Consider the following 16,807-nt stretch of genomic DNA (forward strand, 5'->3'; position numbering starts at 1 on the left):
CAAGGCCAGGACACTTAATTCCCCCCCTCAAAGAACCTAATCCTCTTCCGCCCGTTATTCCACCTCCATCCCCCCCCCCCGATCCACTCCCTCCTGCCCCCCAACCCCATCCACTTCGTTTCCTGCAACTCTGTTCAATTAATTCTTAACTGTATGTAACTATGTTTAAATTAATGTGAACCGCCTAGAACTCACTGGGTATGGCGGTATACAAAAATAAAGTTATTATTATTATTATTATTATTAATAATAATAGAGACAATTCTGTTGAATGTGAAGCGCAAAAGCCAGTTTGGCATGGATGTAGAACATGGGTTTTTTCAATGAATTCTGTAAGTTGGGTATGAATAATTTTTTCCATTAGTTTCGAGATTAGAGGTAGATTGGCTGTAGGGCGGTAATTTTTAGGCAAAGAAGGATCTGAATTATGTTGTTTGAGTTTTGGGAAAACAAGAGCTGTTTTCCAAGCAGTAGGTACTAGACTGTCAGAGAGAGACTTGGATATCATTTCCCAAATATAAGGGCCAAAGAAAGAAAAGTATTTTTTAAGGAGCAAAGGGGGAATGCTTTCCAAAAGATTATTGGAAGTGTTTAAAGATTGAAAAATGAGGAGAAGATTTGCTAATGAGGGCATTTTGAAGTTTGAGAAAGAGCTGAATGATATTTGAATAGAAACATTGGGAATATGAATGTGAGGAGAGGAAGCAGGAGGTGAAGGTCCAAGATGTGATCTGATGTCCTTAATTTTTCTGTCGAAGAAAAGTGATAGTTCGTCTGCAGATGGCTGGGTAGTAGGGGGTGGGTTTTTTTTCTTCGAATATTTTGAAAGGAACTGGGCGAGGTTGAAAAGGGTGGAAGAGTTACGAGTGGTAGTAATGAGTTTCGAGTAATATTCTTTTTTTGTTTGTTGAATGGCTTTTTTGTAATGAGAAGCTTTTTCCTTGAACAGAAGAAGGAAATTATTGAGGCGTGTTGAACGCCATTTATGTTCTATGGAACGAAGTTGTTTACGAAGGAGAGAGAGTTTTTCGTTATACCAAGGTTGTTGTTTTGATTTTTGAGTTTGATTTGAGATGGGATTTTTTTCTAATGGAGGTGCTAGAGAATCTAGTAAGGATTTAGTGGAAGTTTCCCAAAGAGAAAATTGGTCTGTAATGGGGAGAGCAGAGAAGTCTTTGAGGTTTAGGTCGAAGGAGGTCTGAATAGCCAAAAAGTCATTTACACATGTCAGTAGCAAGAAAACCCATCTGCCAGTCTCAAGTCCTTTGGGACAATCTCTGACTCTAAAGAAGCATTGGAAAGGTCAGACAATCTTAGTAATCTTGGGGATGTTCCATCTGGTTTTAGCACTTTGCCTACTTTTAATTTAGATAACTACTCACAAACACCGTCTTCTGAAAATAGTTTGAGACCTATCTCACTTCCTTTCCTATATGTGTCAAATTTCTGTGCTGCTGCTTCCAGCCTTTCCTTGGTGAAGAAAAAAAAAACAGAAATGGGGGGGGGGGGGGGAATCGCTAGGGAGTCCATTCAAGATGGAGGATCTGTGCCCCGTTCAAACCAGATCGACATCAAACACACCTACCAAAAAACAAAAATACAAACACTAAAATGCACAGACAATCTCATACCCTGTATTTCATCTGGCAAAAAAGATAGAAGGTAAGAACTGGTTAAAACATAGACCTAGATAGTAGGGTTAAATGGTCAATATTCTCAATGGAGAAGGGTTCCTCAAAGGTTTTTGCTGGGACCACTAATTTTTATCATATTTATAAGTGATCTAGAGATGGGAATAACTAGTGAGAGGATTTAATTTGCTGATGACACAAAGTTATTCAAAGTTGTCAAATTACAACTGGGCATCAAAATGGCAGATGACGTTTAATGTGAGCAGATGCAAAGTAATGCATGTTGGAAAGAGGAACTCGATGCAGGGTTCCACGTTAGGAAAAGGTTCTAGGTGTCATCATTGAATTCAAACACTTTTTATGATTACGGAACATCAAGAAATAGAACAAAAGAAAAATAAACCCTTCTTAATCCTGATTTGATTGATTTGGCAAGTTGATTTTTCTTTTATAATGAACACAACGTAGCTCTTGTTACCATCAATCTCAAATTATTCCATAAGGGACATTTCTGCTCTGTGTAGTTCATGTAATCCTTTTTCTTCTTCTCTACCCACTATTTTAAGTTCTTGTAAACCGTGTCGAGCTCCATTCTCATGGAGATGATGCGTTATATAAACTTAAGGTTTAGATTAGATTAGATTAGATGAATCTGAAAAGCCAGAGGATAACTGGGAGGACGCAAAATGCAAGCGAGATCTAAAATAAGAAAAACAATTGTGTATCTTCTTTTTTTCTAGGGCTATTTCTTTGTGTCGCCTAATAGCAAAGAGAAAATAATGTTATGTCTGGCTTGTGCAAGAGCCAGAAGAGGAAGGAAGAAATTGAGCAAGTTACCAGGGGACAGTGTCTTCTCCTGTGCGTCTGGCAGCAGGAAACCCTGTGTTAACCCTTTAGGACCCTTCAAATGTCTGGATGTCAGGAAGGTTTGGAATGATTTCTTGTACGTTGATCCTATCTTGGAATGTATTTTACACACACCCTTTCCATATATGTTCAAATGTTCTGTCTTTGTCTATGTTTCAATATGTTGATACCCTGAAATTTTACAATTTTATTTATTTATTTAAAAACTTAATATACCACTTGGAGTCATAGCGGTTTCCAAATGTTACAAAAATGCCCAAACAATGTTAGGAAAGACAGATCAAAAGTATGCGCCTACAAACAGCTTGGTTTTCAACATTTTCTTAAAGCTGTAGTGCTCTGCACATAGTCTTTTAAGTAAACTTGGAAACTTGGTTTTCATTTCTGCAGATTTAGGCTGTAATTGTGGTATATGCATCACAGAACACTTTAGTGCCTTCCACATTCTTTCTAGGCTGGAATATATTTCCAAATCATTTCATATGGTCCACTTGGATTTCTGCCTCTAGTGGTAATACCATGCAATGACTGCAACGGGTGAACTGGGATCATTTTGAACCCAGAGCCCAATGGGGCAGGAGCAACTGGTCCTCACCAGGTCCTGAGGAGGGGGGGAGTGCACGGGGGTAGGGTGACTTCAGGGGGGCAGGGGTGGGAGTCAGTTATAGAGGGTAGGAGAACTCTCTGCTAGGAGACTAGGGAAGAGGCTTGTAGGGCAGAAAAATGACACGAAACCCTCTTTTGTTGCTTAGAATCTATAGCTTTATGATTTCTCTGTAAAGCTTAGTAAAATGCCTTTTTTCCAGTACCAGACACTGTTTACTGGTTCTTTTTTGCACTGCAAGTAAGCCTTCATTTAATATGGCTCAAGAGATTGACTATACTTCTCATCCTAACTTGCTTCGGAGAAGGACCGTTGAACGCTATAATCTCTTATGGCCGCTGCATTTTGCAACTAAAATGCCATAATCTTCAGCTATTTAAATGATGCATTTAAGAAACTAAAAATATATATTTACTGTATTATTTTATTATTGCATAGATAGATTTATCCACTTCTGAAGTACACAGTACTTTGACTTATTTTGTGGAATGTCTAAGACTGTTGCAAATGGAAAACTCCATGCGAACCATCTCAGAAGAACAAACTGCTACAAGGATCCAGCCTTCAGTAAAAATAATTGCATTCAAAAACGGAGCAGGCTGCAAAGATGGGCAGTTAATTATTGCCAGAACATTCACACTGGTAAGTGACAATTTATCATTTTAAAAGCTGCGTGTACCTCTAGGGAAAGGATAATGACTCGAGTAATAGCAAGGACAAACAGTTGCTAACAGAGCTGACAGTCCTGGGCGACCTTACACAGCTAATAGAATAATGAAGCCAGTGAGTCAGAAAAACAAGACTGCAAGTTTGGACTCATTTACATCATTTGGTGGTATCAGGCAGAGAACTACCTGTAGGTGAACTACCAAGTGTCAGGGATCATTAGATATGGGTTGTATTTGAGAGACATCATTGATCAAGAGAGATGAAATTACTGCATCGATGAACTAGTCAATGATCTAACGACTGGTACAAAATTCATGCTAGGATTAAAGCAAAGTTGAAATGCAAGTGGGAAAAAGCCAGCAAAGGTTCTGTGGGCAGAGCAAAACTGGTGGAGAAAGACAGATTTTATGGAGAAACTTGACATACCGATGGATATACTTACCAGGAAGTACGGAATAAAGAGTTGTACTGATATGGGATGCAATTCTGCCTTTGTCAGTGTGACTGCAGAAGAGAGAAGAAGATTCCAGTGATTTGAGTTAGCCTTTCTAAAAGGTCAAAGAGAGAAGCTTGGGGGTTTTGGAGCTCATCAGATTGGACTTGTCAACCTCCCTGAAACCAGAAGGAAAGGAAGGCGGATGGAAGAAAAGTGGAGAATGAAGAATGAAATAGGAAGAGTAGAAGAACAAGAGAAGATGGAGAGATGGAAGATGTGGTAGAAGAACCAATGGAGGAAGCTTTAGAGAAAGCTAGGAATAGGCCAATATATAACACTGAAAATATAACCTACATAGCCCTTGACAGTTTAGGACCCTATGCTGGACTGAGAGAATCATCAGAACTTGCCCAGATTGATGTAGAACTTATCACTCACTGGGCATTGCTTTGGTGATTGATCAAAACAAGGTGAAGAGGGCTCAGGTGAGAATCCTGAAAAAAATTAGATGTACAGTTTGAGAAGGAACTACAGCAGAATGGCTTCTGTTGTATTTTCTTTGATGATCATTATGATGATATCAGGGTCATGTTAAAGGCAGAAGAGAATGGCAAAATGTATCCAAGTATGCTGAAAGAGGAACATTACATAGTTTGTATGGAGCCAGGAGGCAGATATCTGAACATAAGAATAGCCTTACTGGATCAGACCAATAGTCCATCAAGCACAGTAGCCCATTCTCCAGGCCCCTAGTACCTGGCCAAAACCCAAAGAGCAGCAACATTCCATGCTACCGATCCAAGGTAAGCAGTGGATTCCCCCCATGTCTTTCTCAATAACAGACTATTGACTTTTCCTCCAGGAACTTGTCACTAGACGGCAATCTCATTTTTTGTAAATTTTAGAAACATAGAAACATGACGGTAGATAAAGACCAAATGGCCCAACTAGTCTGTCCATCCGCAATAACCATTATCTCTTGTGCCTATCCCAGGCCCTCTTGAATTCAGACACAGTCTCTGTCTCCACCACCTCTTCTGGGAGACTGATCCATGCATCTACCACCCTTTCCCGTAAAAAAGTATTTCCTCAGATTACTCCGGAGCCTATCACCTCTTAACTTCATCCTATGTCCTCTCATTCCAGAATTTCCTTTCAAATGAAAGAGACTTGACTAATGCCCATTTATTACGTAGGTATTTAAACGTCTCTTTCATATCTCCCCTTTCCCACCTTTCCTCCAAAGTATACAGATTGAGATCTTTAAGTCTGTCCCCATACGCCTTATCATGAAGACCACACACCATTTTAGTAGCCTTCCTCTGGACCGACTCCATCCTTTTTATATCTTTTTGAAGGTGCGGCCTCCAGAATTGTACACAATATTTTAAATGAGGTCTCACCAGAATCTTATACAGAGGCATCAATACCTTCTTTTTCCTATTGACCATACCTCTCCCTATGCAACCAATCATACTTCTAGCTTTTGCCATCACCTTTTCAACCTGTTTGTCCACCTTAAGATCATAACATACAAGTCCCGCTCTTCCGTCGTACACATAAGTTCTTCACCCCCTAAACTGTACCATTCCCACGGGTTTGTGCAGTCCAAATACATGACCTTGCATTTCTTAGCATTAAATTTTAGCTGCCAAATTTCAGACCACTCTTCAAGCTTCGCCATCTGGTGTGTCTACTCTATTGCAGATTTTAGTATCATCCACAAAGAGGCAAATCTTACCCGACAACCCTTCAGCAATATCGTTTAGAAAAACAGGCCCAAGAACAGTACCTTGAGGCACACCACTGGTAACATCCCTTTCCTCAGATCGATCTCCATTGATCACTACCTTCTGTTGCCTTCCACTCAACCAGTTCCTGACCCAGCCCGTCACTTTGGGACCCATCTCAAGGGCACTCAGTTTATTTATTAGACATCTGTGTGGAACACTGTCAAAAGCTTTGCTAAAATCTAAATACACCACATTCAGCGCACATCCTCTATCCAATTCTCTGGTCACCCAGTCAAAGAAATTGATCAGATTTTATTAAATATTCCTGGTTGGTGGCTTCTCTTCCTCACAACCTATGTGCTTGGATTGTATAAAATTTTTTATACGCATATATTTAACCTTACACTCACCAAAGCTGCCGCTGTCATCCGACTCCATATCTAAGTGAGAAAAGATGGCGGCGGCGTCTAGGTGTTGACTGAGATAAGTACTACTTACTTTTAAACTATAAACTATACACTACGACACTGAGAATGTTTGGTGTTAAGGAAATATTTATTTCTTTAAATTATTGAGATATAAAAATTAAAAAATTTAAAAGAAAATATACATATATATAAAAAAATAACAAAAAACAACAGTGCAAAAACAAAAAGTGACAGCCAATGATGAAGCACCACAATTTGCTTCCCGCTATAGAAATTATTACATGCGGTGGAGTGGTGGGGCTGAGGTGTCCTTTTTGAACTTATCACAAGTTATTAAAATCTTATATTGATCCAGACACACTTTTTGAACATTGATAGTGAATTGTATAAAAGGCTTCATATTCTGAGAGTCTTTTGTAAAATACACTGAGAATTATCTGTTCAAACTTAGAGGTCCCTTTTCCTACCTAGTTGACCTAAAGAAACAAATGCCATTGTGCCCCTGATTCATCACCCACATAAATAGGAAGTGCAAGGTAGGGATGACATTTTTACATGGTTACTTTCCGTTCAAAATTGGCTGAAAAGTCTCCAAACTGTGCCGCAAGTTCATTAGTATGTTTTCTAGAACATGTTGGGGACTTTCATTCTTGTATCTTGCAGTTGCTTGCCATGTGTACCAGGAGGCTGGACCTTCCAAGGCCGGCCTGCAGACTGTATACAAAGGATGGTGCTCTAATGCTGACACTGCCTGGTCTGGTGGCCTGGGCTGTGAATGAGTATCTCACACAAAGCGACTTGGAGGAGCAGCACTATATAGGCAACGGCTGCCTTGAAAGCCAAGCAGGTACTTCTTCTATAGCAGATATTAAATAGACAGTCCCTGCTCGGAAGAGCTTACAATCTAACCCAAGGAGGAGAGTTAGGAGTTGAACACTGCCAGAGTAACGTTGCTTCTTCTTATATAAGATGCTTTTAGCAGAAAGACTGTTTGTTATTGTTCAGATTAAGTTATGGCATTTAAGCACATAAACAGCGAAAGCCTGTAGGTGAAGTATAGAACTAATGGCAAGAGACATGACAAAGTATCAACAAAATAGTGCCAGGAAGTACAGGAAGCTGGCATCTTGGGCTGTGACGTGATTTGCATTTGGAACCCTACTTTCATCTTTGAAGCCCCAAATGGCCACATTTCACAAAAAAATTAACCAAAATGGAAAATTGCTTATATATAATTTTGCATAGAGTGTTTCATGTATATCACCCCAAAACAGAAAGTAGGTTTTGTTAAAATAGCATAGATAAAACCTAGGAAAAAAGGTCATATTTATTTGGTACCATTATTTCTCTGAACTCCAGCGGAGCAGACGGAGCGTGAGAAAAGCAGATGCTCTGCCTCCCGGGTGACTCCAGAAGACCTGATCCACATGGATGACTCTCTGCTATCCTTCATTCTTGAGAGACCGATTGAGGTCTGGGTCTCGGGTGGAGAACCTTTTAGACCTTTGGATGGTAAGCTAGTTCTCTTTCTGAACTGCAAATAAGATGCATGCAAGACCTGTATTTGCTGATAATACAATAATTAATGCCTCAGCACTTAGAGAGTGCTCATTTCAGTGTTAACATTTAATTTGGAAAGGGGGAATGAACATAACATAAGAACATAAGCAATGCCTCTGCTGGGTCAGACCTGAGGTCCATCGCGCCCAGAAGTCCGCTCACGCGGCAGCCCAACAGGTCCAGGACCTGTGCAGTAATCCTCTATATGTACCCTTCTATCCCCTTTTCCAGCAGGAAACTGTCCGATCCTTTCTTAAACCCCATTACCGTACTCTGCCCTATTACGCCCTCTGGAAGCGCATTCCAGGTGTCCACCACACGGGTAAAGAAGAACTTCCTAGCATTCGTTTTGAATCTGTCCCCTTTCAACTTTTCCGAGTGCCCTCTTGTTCTTTTATTTTTTCAAAGTTTGAAGAATCTGTCCCTCTCTATTCTCTCTATGCCCCTCATGATCTTATAAGTCTCTATCATATCCCCTCTAAGTCTCCTCTTCTCCAGGGAAAAGAGACCCAGTTTCTCCAATCTCTCAGCCCACAAATATCATGCCACCTGGGTCTGCTCTTAGCTGCTTTGTGAATTATAGTTTTGGAAATGAACTGTTAGTACTAACAATGATTTGTGTAATGATAGGAACTTTGTTGAAGCTGTTTAAATCCTAACCCTACCAACTTGTAAAGCCGCTATATCTGTTTGTCATTCCATACCTGATGAACATATGTAGATTCACCTTTGTCCTGTATGTCTGTTTTAATTAGATTGTAAGCTCTTTCGAGCAGGGACCGTCTTGTGCGTATTGTGTCTAGTAGCGCTATAGAAATCCTAAATATTGGTAGTAGTAGTCGTTTGATTAGTTTATTCACTAACATTGATGAGATCTTGAGCAGGTCGCTGAAGGGCCAATGGCAGACTTAACCCTCTTGTACAGAGCTTTCTTGGGTTATAGAACTCTGTGAGGAGGAAGATTTTCCTTCAAAGCAAAACATTTTGTCACTAGACATTACTTGGACTACCTATACCTTTGTTAATGGCTTCTAAATATAAATGAAATGGGTTTTTTGTAAGTTATTTGTAATACCCTAGTTGTTTCCTATATCATATATTGTTTTATAAAGGCCACCTAGGCACCAGAGGGCCTTTATATGCTTGGCTTCTAGAATAATCCTCAAGAACCCACAAATTTACATATGCACCAGATTAGTTGTACATTCTGCTTATTTCTGCAGGGACCCAGAGGTGGACTGGGTGAGGGCCATGTTAAAATGAATACTTTAGCAACAGGTGGGGATGCCCAAGTCCTGGCAGCAGAAGACGTCTTCTCCCTGAGCCCCCCTACCCGCCCATGCCATGCCTTGGACATTTACCCTTCGAGATTTCCATTTTTATGTTTGTCCCTTCCTTGTCTCCAGGAAATATGTTTATTGTCCTACTGAAGGGTGTTTAAATGCTGAATCTTCTATGTTAACACGATACATACGTCTGTTCATTACCTTCTATTTTAGTCGTACAGAAGGCTGAGAGGATAGAGAGAAAAAATTGGCTGAAGAAGGAAAAGATTTTGACTGATGTTAATACCCTGAGACATAAAATACGACACTTGCAAGGTCAGTAAGTAAAGTTTTAAGTGAAACTGAAGTAGATTGTGAAGAATGTGGTTTTGTCTAATGATATTGTGAATCACTTAGTTTATTAAGCAGATTATAAATATTTTAAATAAATAAGAGAAGGTTTGTGCTCATGATCCATCTAAGGGCTGTGATTTGGGAATCCAACTGCCAGCATCAGTTCAAGTGTTTTGATTCAAAAGCCACATCCAAAAATCTACAATACCTGATTTACCATGGAAGGTATTTTGGAGAAACGGCAGATTTTGCATTTTCCCTGATCCTTGTTTAAGAGCGTCAACTGCTTTTATGGTAACACGGTAAATTTCGGCAACTGAGATAGGCTCAAGGGGTTTCTTTTCCCTATGGAGATAAACACATATTTCAAAGCTTCACTAACCGAGAAATCACTGAACAAATCTCTCCTACATGTAAACCTGTTCTCACACAGTCTTTAGGTTCCCAAGGTCTGTGGTTCAAAAACATTTGAGAAATTAATGAACATTTAGCATTTTAGGAGTTATGGTGGAAATTGTTCTTGGGTGTAGGGTTACCATATGGCTCCAGAAGAAGAAGGACAGATTAAGACATCTGGATTTTACTTACATTGAAAGCAATGGAGATAGAAACATAGAAGATGACGGCAGAAAAGAGCTACAGCCCATCAAGTCTGCCCACTCTGCTTACCCACCCCCTGTCTATGCCCTAATGACCCAATTTTCTTATCTTGACCCTCGTAGGGATCCCACATGGGTATCCCATTTATTCTTAAAGTCTGGCACGCTGTCTGCCTCGATCACCTGCACTGGAAGCTTGTTCCAATGATCAACCACTCTCTCTGTGAAGAAATACTTTCTGGTGTCGCCATGAAATTTTCCGCCCCTGAGTTTGAGCAGGTGCCCTCTTGTGGCCGAGGGTCCCTTGAGAAAGAAAATACCATCTTCCACTTCGATACGTCCCGTGAGGTACTTAAATGTTTCAATTATGTCTCCCCTCTCCCTACGTTCCTCGAGAGTGTAGAGCTGCAATTTGTTCAGTCTCTCTTCGTACGAGAGACCCTTGAGCCCCGAGATCATCCTGGTGGCCGTCCGTTGAACTGATTCAATTCTGCGCACATCTTTACTGTAATGTGGCCTCCAGAATTGCACACAGTACTCCAGATGAGGTCTCACCATGGCCCTGTACAACGGCATTATGACTTCAGGCTTTCGGCTGACGAAACTTCTATTGATACAACCCAATATCTGCCTTGCCTTAGATGAAGCCTTCTCCACTTGATTGGCAGTTTTCATGTCTGCACTGATGATTACTCCTAAATCTCGTTCTGCTGAAGTCCTAGTTAAAGTTTCTCCGTTCAAGAAGTATGCTTCCGAGGTGCATGACCTTACATTTCTTAGCATTGAAGCCTAGCTGCCAGGTTGAGGACCAACTTTTCAATGTAAGCAGGTCCTGCGCCATATAATTCTGTAAACTGCATTCACTTACTATATTACATAGTTTGGCGTCATTGGCGAATAGTGTTATTTTACCTTGAAGCCCTTCAGTCAGATCCCCTATGAATATGTTGAAAAGGAGTGGACCCAGGACCGAGCCCTGCGGCACTCCACTGGTCACCTCCGATGTTTTAGAGAGGGTACCATTAACCCAGATGTCTTAATCCATCCTCTTTTTTCTGGATTGTCATTGTTTAAAGTCCACTATGCTGACCACTAGGCTAGCCCTCTGATCTTCAGAAACATCTGTGTGGCCATTTATCTCAAAATGATTCCAGACAGACATTCTTGTGTTTGGTTGTTTAGCATCTATACATTGAATGTGTCAGTTTGGAAAACAGCTACATAAGAACTGCCCTACTGGGACAGACCGAAGGTCCATCAAGCCCAGTCTCCTGTTTCCAACAGTGGCCAACCCAGGTCCCAAGCACCAGACAGAAACCCAAAGAGTAGCAACATTCCAGAGCTGAGATTGTGATGTCATAACACCTCATTCCACCAATGCCTAAGAGCCAACCTCAGCAGTGATGTCACAATGGCTTCATTGTCCTATACTTGGCTCACATAAGAATATAAGAGCTGCCATACTGGGATATACCAAAGGTCCACCAAGCCCAGTATCCTGTTTCCAACAGTGGCCAACCCAGGTTCCAAGTACCTGGCTAGATCCCAAGTAGTAAAACAGATTTTATGCTGCTTATCCTAGGAATAAGCTGTGGATTTCCCCAAGTCATCTCAATAATGGCCTATGGACTTCTCTGTGCAAGAACATATATCCTTGTGCTATTTTTGAAACATAAACCCAGACATTTTTCTGTTCTAAAATGGCTCTTGCACAGGTTATTTTTGGACATGAGCAAAATGTCCCAATTCAGACTTGGACAACTTATCAATAATGCCCCTCTACAAAAACAATAAACATAAATACCTAATCATCAGAGGGACCCCAGCATCTATACAGACTTCAATGCACATCTTAAAACAACTTGGACTTTATGGGCCTGAATGGCATCCCAATTGTAGTGGCGGTAGGTGTCAAACCGCCATCTAATGGACCAATCGGGATACACTTAAAAAAAAAAAAATAGATGAGGTGAAGGATGCCTACATTGTAGGCGTTCGCACATGTATGGAGTCATCTAGGTATACCTATGGATGCCTAAGGCCGGCGAATATCTAACTACTTCCTCAGATGGTGATATGGTAATATGAATGATATTATAACTATATACGCATCATGTTAGGGATTTTCAGACATCCACCTGAGTAACATAGCTCATGGTGGTAGAGATCCTCATTACTCCCAGCCTAGTGTTTTAACGATTTTTTCTTTTCTATTCTTTTTCTCAATAAATACTTTTTTCAATAAATATTCTTTCAATATACTTCATATAAAAATGATTTATGTGAAGCTTAACTTAGCTTTAATGTGTAGTTAATATCCCCTTGTCGATGCGTTTCGCATTTACTTCTTCAAGGACGGGGGAATCTTAATTCATATTTGCTACTTGATTCACATTGCCGCTTGCGTGTGGGAAGTAGTTAGATATTGGTTCTGGTTAAGTGAAAAAGAAAAGATAAAGTGTATTGTTAAGGCCGGCGAAAGCATGGTTTATACCGGAAGTGGCCTTAGGCATCTGTAGACGTGCCTAGATATTTTTCATAGGCATGTAAAATGCTGGCCTACATTTAAGGCATCTGTAGAAGAAAATATACTTCTCCCTCCATATTTGCGGGGGTTATGGGCAAAGCCAGTCTGCGAATACCAAAAACCGCAAATTTTATCTTATTTGCGGTATTTTTGTTAAATCCCTCTCAAACACTGTGTAATCGTGAATAAAACTTTACCAGCTCCTTTAGTTTGCCCAACCACGCTGAAGCAAGTGCTGAAAAAAAGTGCCAAACTTCTTGTCCGCATTCCAGGATGACATCATTTGGGGGCTGGAGCCAGCAAGATAAAAACTGAGAATAATCAAAGTCGCACGTCCTGAACCCACGAATATAGAGGGAGAAGTGTAGACTGTAGCGGGGCCGGTTCCTATGACTCCGTTAGGCCCTTATCCCCGCTCACGATAGCGCTCCTTCCGCGTGCTTCCCGTAAAAAAAGGAAGTCCTGCTGGTCCGAATTCACTCTCAGGCATGGAACACAAAATCAAAAAAAAGTCAGTTTACATCTCAAATACCAATCACTTTATTGGGATTTGATGCCCAGGGTTGACTTTCAATAAGCCTCAGCTCCCAATCAAAACATAAGTCCAGCAAACAAAAATAGAGCTGATAGTAAAAAACAAAGTCAGAACTCAGCTCTCACCTTCATCAGGTAATTATATAAAAGTATCATAAACACCCTCTGCAATACTATTGACTTGAGAAGGAAAGGGTCAAGTCCAAAGTACTACTGCTGTAAAGTCCGTCAAGTAAGCAGAGTCAATGCTAACAAGCACTACTGTGCTGTGTCCAAGCCTTAGAAGTAGGCAGGCTTGGTCCCAACCAGTTCAATCGCAGCTGGTGGGGGAGGGGAGTAAGTGAATCCACAATTAAACTTTCTGTTAGTACAGAATGCCACAAATGGCCCCACAAACCCAACCAGTATGGAAAGTGGATTCTCCCCATAGATTACTTCCCTCCTGCACACTATAACAGTCACAGTCCATGCAACCCTCAATGTCCTAGAACCTTTAGTTCAGCAAACAAAAACGTTTTTTTTCCCTTCTTTTTTTTTCTTTAAATAAACAAGCCAGCACAAGTCCCTTTCAGTTCCCAGCAGAACACCTTTCCTAAACCATATACCAGCAAAGAGCTACTGTTCTATTTCACACTACCCAGCCCTGCCACTTAACTCTCTTCCATGAAGATATCTTCAGGCAGTCCGGTAGGCTCTAAACAGTCCATGGGTTCTGGCACTGCTGACTGGCTGGCCATAGGGTCTGTGTCTGCTTCGATCATTTCTACGTCCTGGAACTCAGGAGAACAATCAGGAGAGACCTCTCTCTGGGCTGGCTTGGAGTACACTGCCTTTCTCCTTCTCAGAGCAGCCTCTAAATTCTCAAGGTAGCTTTCCTGGGGCTTTTAATTATTCCCTTCAGCTGAGAGTTCACAGAGGGAGGAGAATTCCTCCTGGGCTGTTCTAAGCTGTTCTCCTCGCCTTCCTCTATTCCCTGGAGATCAGTTCCATCAGGAAACAAGGGCAACATAGATTTCTCTCTAGGTTTGGTCACAATCCTATCCCCGTGGTTGGCTCTCTGTATGGCTAACCCAGGTTTAGCAAAAGCCTGTTCTGGCACAAGCTGCACCTTCGGGATAGGACTGTGACAAGACACAATTTTGGACAAGGTGCTACCGGTGAATGACACGTGGTAGGTGCCCTTTTTGCAGGCCCCGTTTCCAGAATCAGGCCCTATCTGGCTGTTTGTTATGTGGCGCACAGATAGACCGACCTAAAAAGCAAGTGTGTTGCTGGTGTCTTATTCACAGAGAGGTTTTGTTCTTCTGGTAACTCTATTGTGAAAGGTTAGATTCTTCCATCTAGTCCCAGATTCTCTTCTCAAGACAGAAAAAGTGAAGTGGTGGATTTGAAGAACCAACAGGCGCAAAAGTATCTTTTCTTTCCAAACTCTTCAGTAGGGTTGGCTTTTCCTTCTTTGATAGGCCCGCATTAAAATGTGCTAAAACCTTTTGAAAATGGACCCATTAGAGTGTTCTTTATTGCCAGTGATCAAATGGTAAACATTCAGAGCTCCTTGATCACAGTATACAAAGCAGAAACACATAGCTGAGTGACAAGTATGAAAATCCCAATAGAACCTCAAAGCCACTTTATTAGCCACAGTGTGGCAGTGTTGCCCTGTGAATTCACATGCAAACAATCTCAGGTGCTAAACGTACACTCTGGAAGATACCAGCGGCTTCAGGAGGGAGAATCTGTGGCTCATGCTGGTTTTCAACTTATATTGAAAAGCAAAATGTTACGTGTATTTCCTTGAAATCCATCACTTGCCTAAAATCTCCTTTCTCTGGATAACTCTGCACACACCAGATAGTTTTTGATTCTAGGAATTTTCAATTCAATTAAAAAAACCCACCACTGAGTAAAAATACATTATTTTGCAAATAGCACATCAATTGAGAATACAATGTTGTAACATTTCTTGTGCACCCATGCCTCAGAAGTTTATATTTTAGGAAATGTAAATATTCGGTTCTGTAGATGATTGGTATTTGACAAAACAAGAATTTGCTGATTACCTTCAAAACTAAAGGTGCCTTCAGAGATCCTCTTTCTTGTATTATTATTCTAACTGTCCATCCTTTCATCCTCATTCCAAGAATACCTCATCCTCTGCATTACCAACGTAGCATAATGGTAGGTTTCTCTCAACCTTCCCCCTTCCCATTCTTTCCTTGTTTTGGGGGTGAGCTTTCAGGTCTTACCCAAACCACTGAGGACAGCAGATAGGAAATGGGGTTTGTCTGGCCAGTGAGCATTTCACAGATCCTTCTGACCTTTCTTCTTTGTTTATTTCATGTAGCTTTTAATCCATGTCACTTTTTTGAGGCTACTTTGAACTCCTAACTCCCTAACCCCTGTTGGTTCTGTTTTGATTAGATTGTAAGCTCTATTGAGCAGGGATTGTCTCTTACCTGCTTAATGTACAGTGCTGTGTAGCTGTCTTTTAGTCTAGTCTGTATCGCTGTATCTTTTTCTGAGCTGGGTTGGGAACCGAGACTTCCTTGAAAAAACTGATAAGGCAGTATATCAAATTAATAAGAAACTTGGAAACTACTCAGAAGCAGATTCTAAGCAACCAGAAAGTTGAACTCCTTCAGTGAGTCTCTGTCCTTCAACACTGCCAGTGAAGGGTGGAGTTCGAGCAAAGCCAGGAGATGCCTGGGACCACTGGCATCATTTGGCTTAAGTCTGGCCCTGATTCTCAGGATCTCATTTAGCTGGCGATGGGCACCGTTTAAAGAAACCCTGGCTGCCACTGGCCAAATAGTGTCTCCTAAGTTTATACCCAAAGCCATGGAAAGTTAAGTGAATACTCAAGGTCACCAGAAGATCAGTAGGATTTGAATCCTACTTTTCGGCTTCACTTCCAGTCCATATTGAACATTAGGTTACGGCCCTGAAGAGTATTTATTAATTTATTTGTTTAAAAAATGGTATTATTCGCTTCTCCAAACAATCTAAGTGGGACAATTTCTAGGAATTCATCAAGGGCACCAATCAACTTCATTATATTTCTAAGAGGGTCTTAGCGTTTAGGGCATGCTAAATTAGTTAGCGCCTCTTCATGACTTCCCCCTTTTGTGAGAGACCATTCTGAGTTTTGTAGGACTGACAAAATCATACATTAGGAGCATTACTGGCACATTATGATGGGGGTGTGAGGCCTGGATACTAAGCTTTATTCACGTACACAGAATTGAAGAATTGGGCAGACAGTGAAGGCTTTTCTGGAACTTTTTTATGAACATTAAAGTGCCACATTGAGGTTAAATCTAGAGAAAGTACCACAATTGCTCTGAGTAAATTAATGTCTTTTCTCCAGGCCGTCGTATCACAATGCTGAAACCAGCCAAGATGTTCTCTACCAAAAGTCCCATTCAGCCTGTAGTTGTGGAGGGTGGATGGACCGAAGAAACTCCAGAGGAGATGAAGATTCTGGAGTCTATACAGCAGATTGAGGTAGTCAGAATGTTCTTAGACTCTTCCATATTATTTCATGCCTATATGTCAAGAGAACTCAGGCCATACCTTGCAAAGTCTGATTCAAATGTATTT

General features: G+C 40.9%; 1 protein-coding gene across 10 annotated transcripts in view; it reads left to right on the top strand.

Annotated features, from left to right (window-relative positions):
- Positions 1–16,807, top strand: part of DCDC1 (doublecortin domain containing 1) — a 209,531-nt gene that overhangs the window by 175,122 nt on the left and 17,602 nt on the right. For all 10 annotated transcript variants that reach the window (XR_004537631.1, XM_033928555.1, XM_033928557.1 and 7 more), the window contains 6 exons: positions 2,372–2,557; positions 3,541–3,744; positions 7,032–7,215; positions 7,728–7,880; positions 9,428–9,529; positions 16,575–16,711. Coding sequence is in view for 9 of the 10 variants with exons in the window: in XM_033928555.1 (XP_033784446.1) it covers positions 2,372–2,557; positions 3,541–3,744; positions 7,032–7,215; positions 7,728–7,880; positions 9,428–9,529; positions 16,575–16,711 (966 nt within the window). In the remaining variant the exon portion in view is untranslated. The remainder of the gene's footprint in view (positions 1–2,371; positions 2,558–3,540; positions 3,745–7,031; positions 7,216–7,727; positions 7,881–9,427; positions 9,530–16,574; positions 16,712–16,807) is intronic.

Source organism: Geotrypetes seraphini, chromosome 19 (assembly GCF_902459505.1).
Source record: "Geotrypetes seraphini chromosome 19, aGeoSer1.1, whole genome shotgun sequence".
NCBI lineage: Eukaryota > Metazoa > Chordata > Amphibia > Gymnophiona > Dermophiidae > Geotrypetes > Geotrypetes seraphini.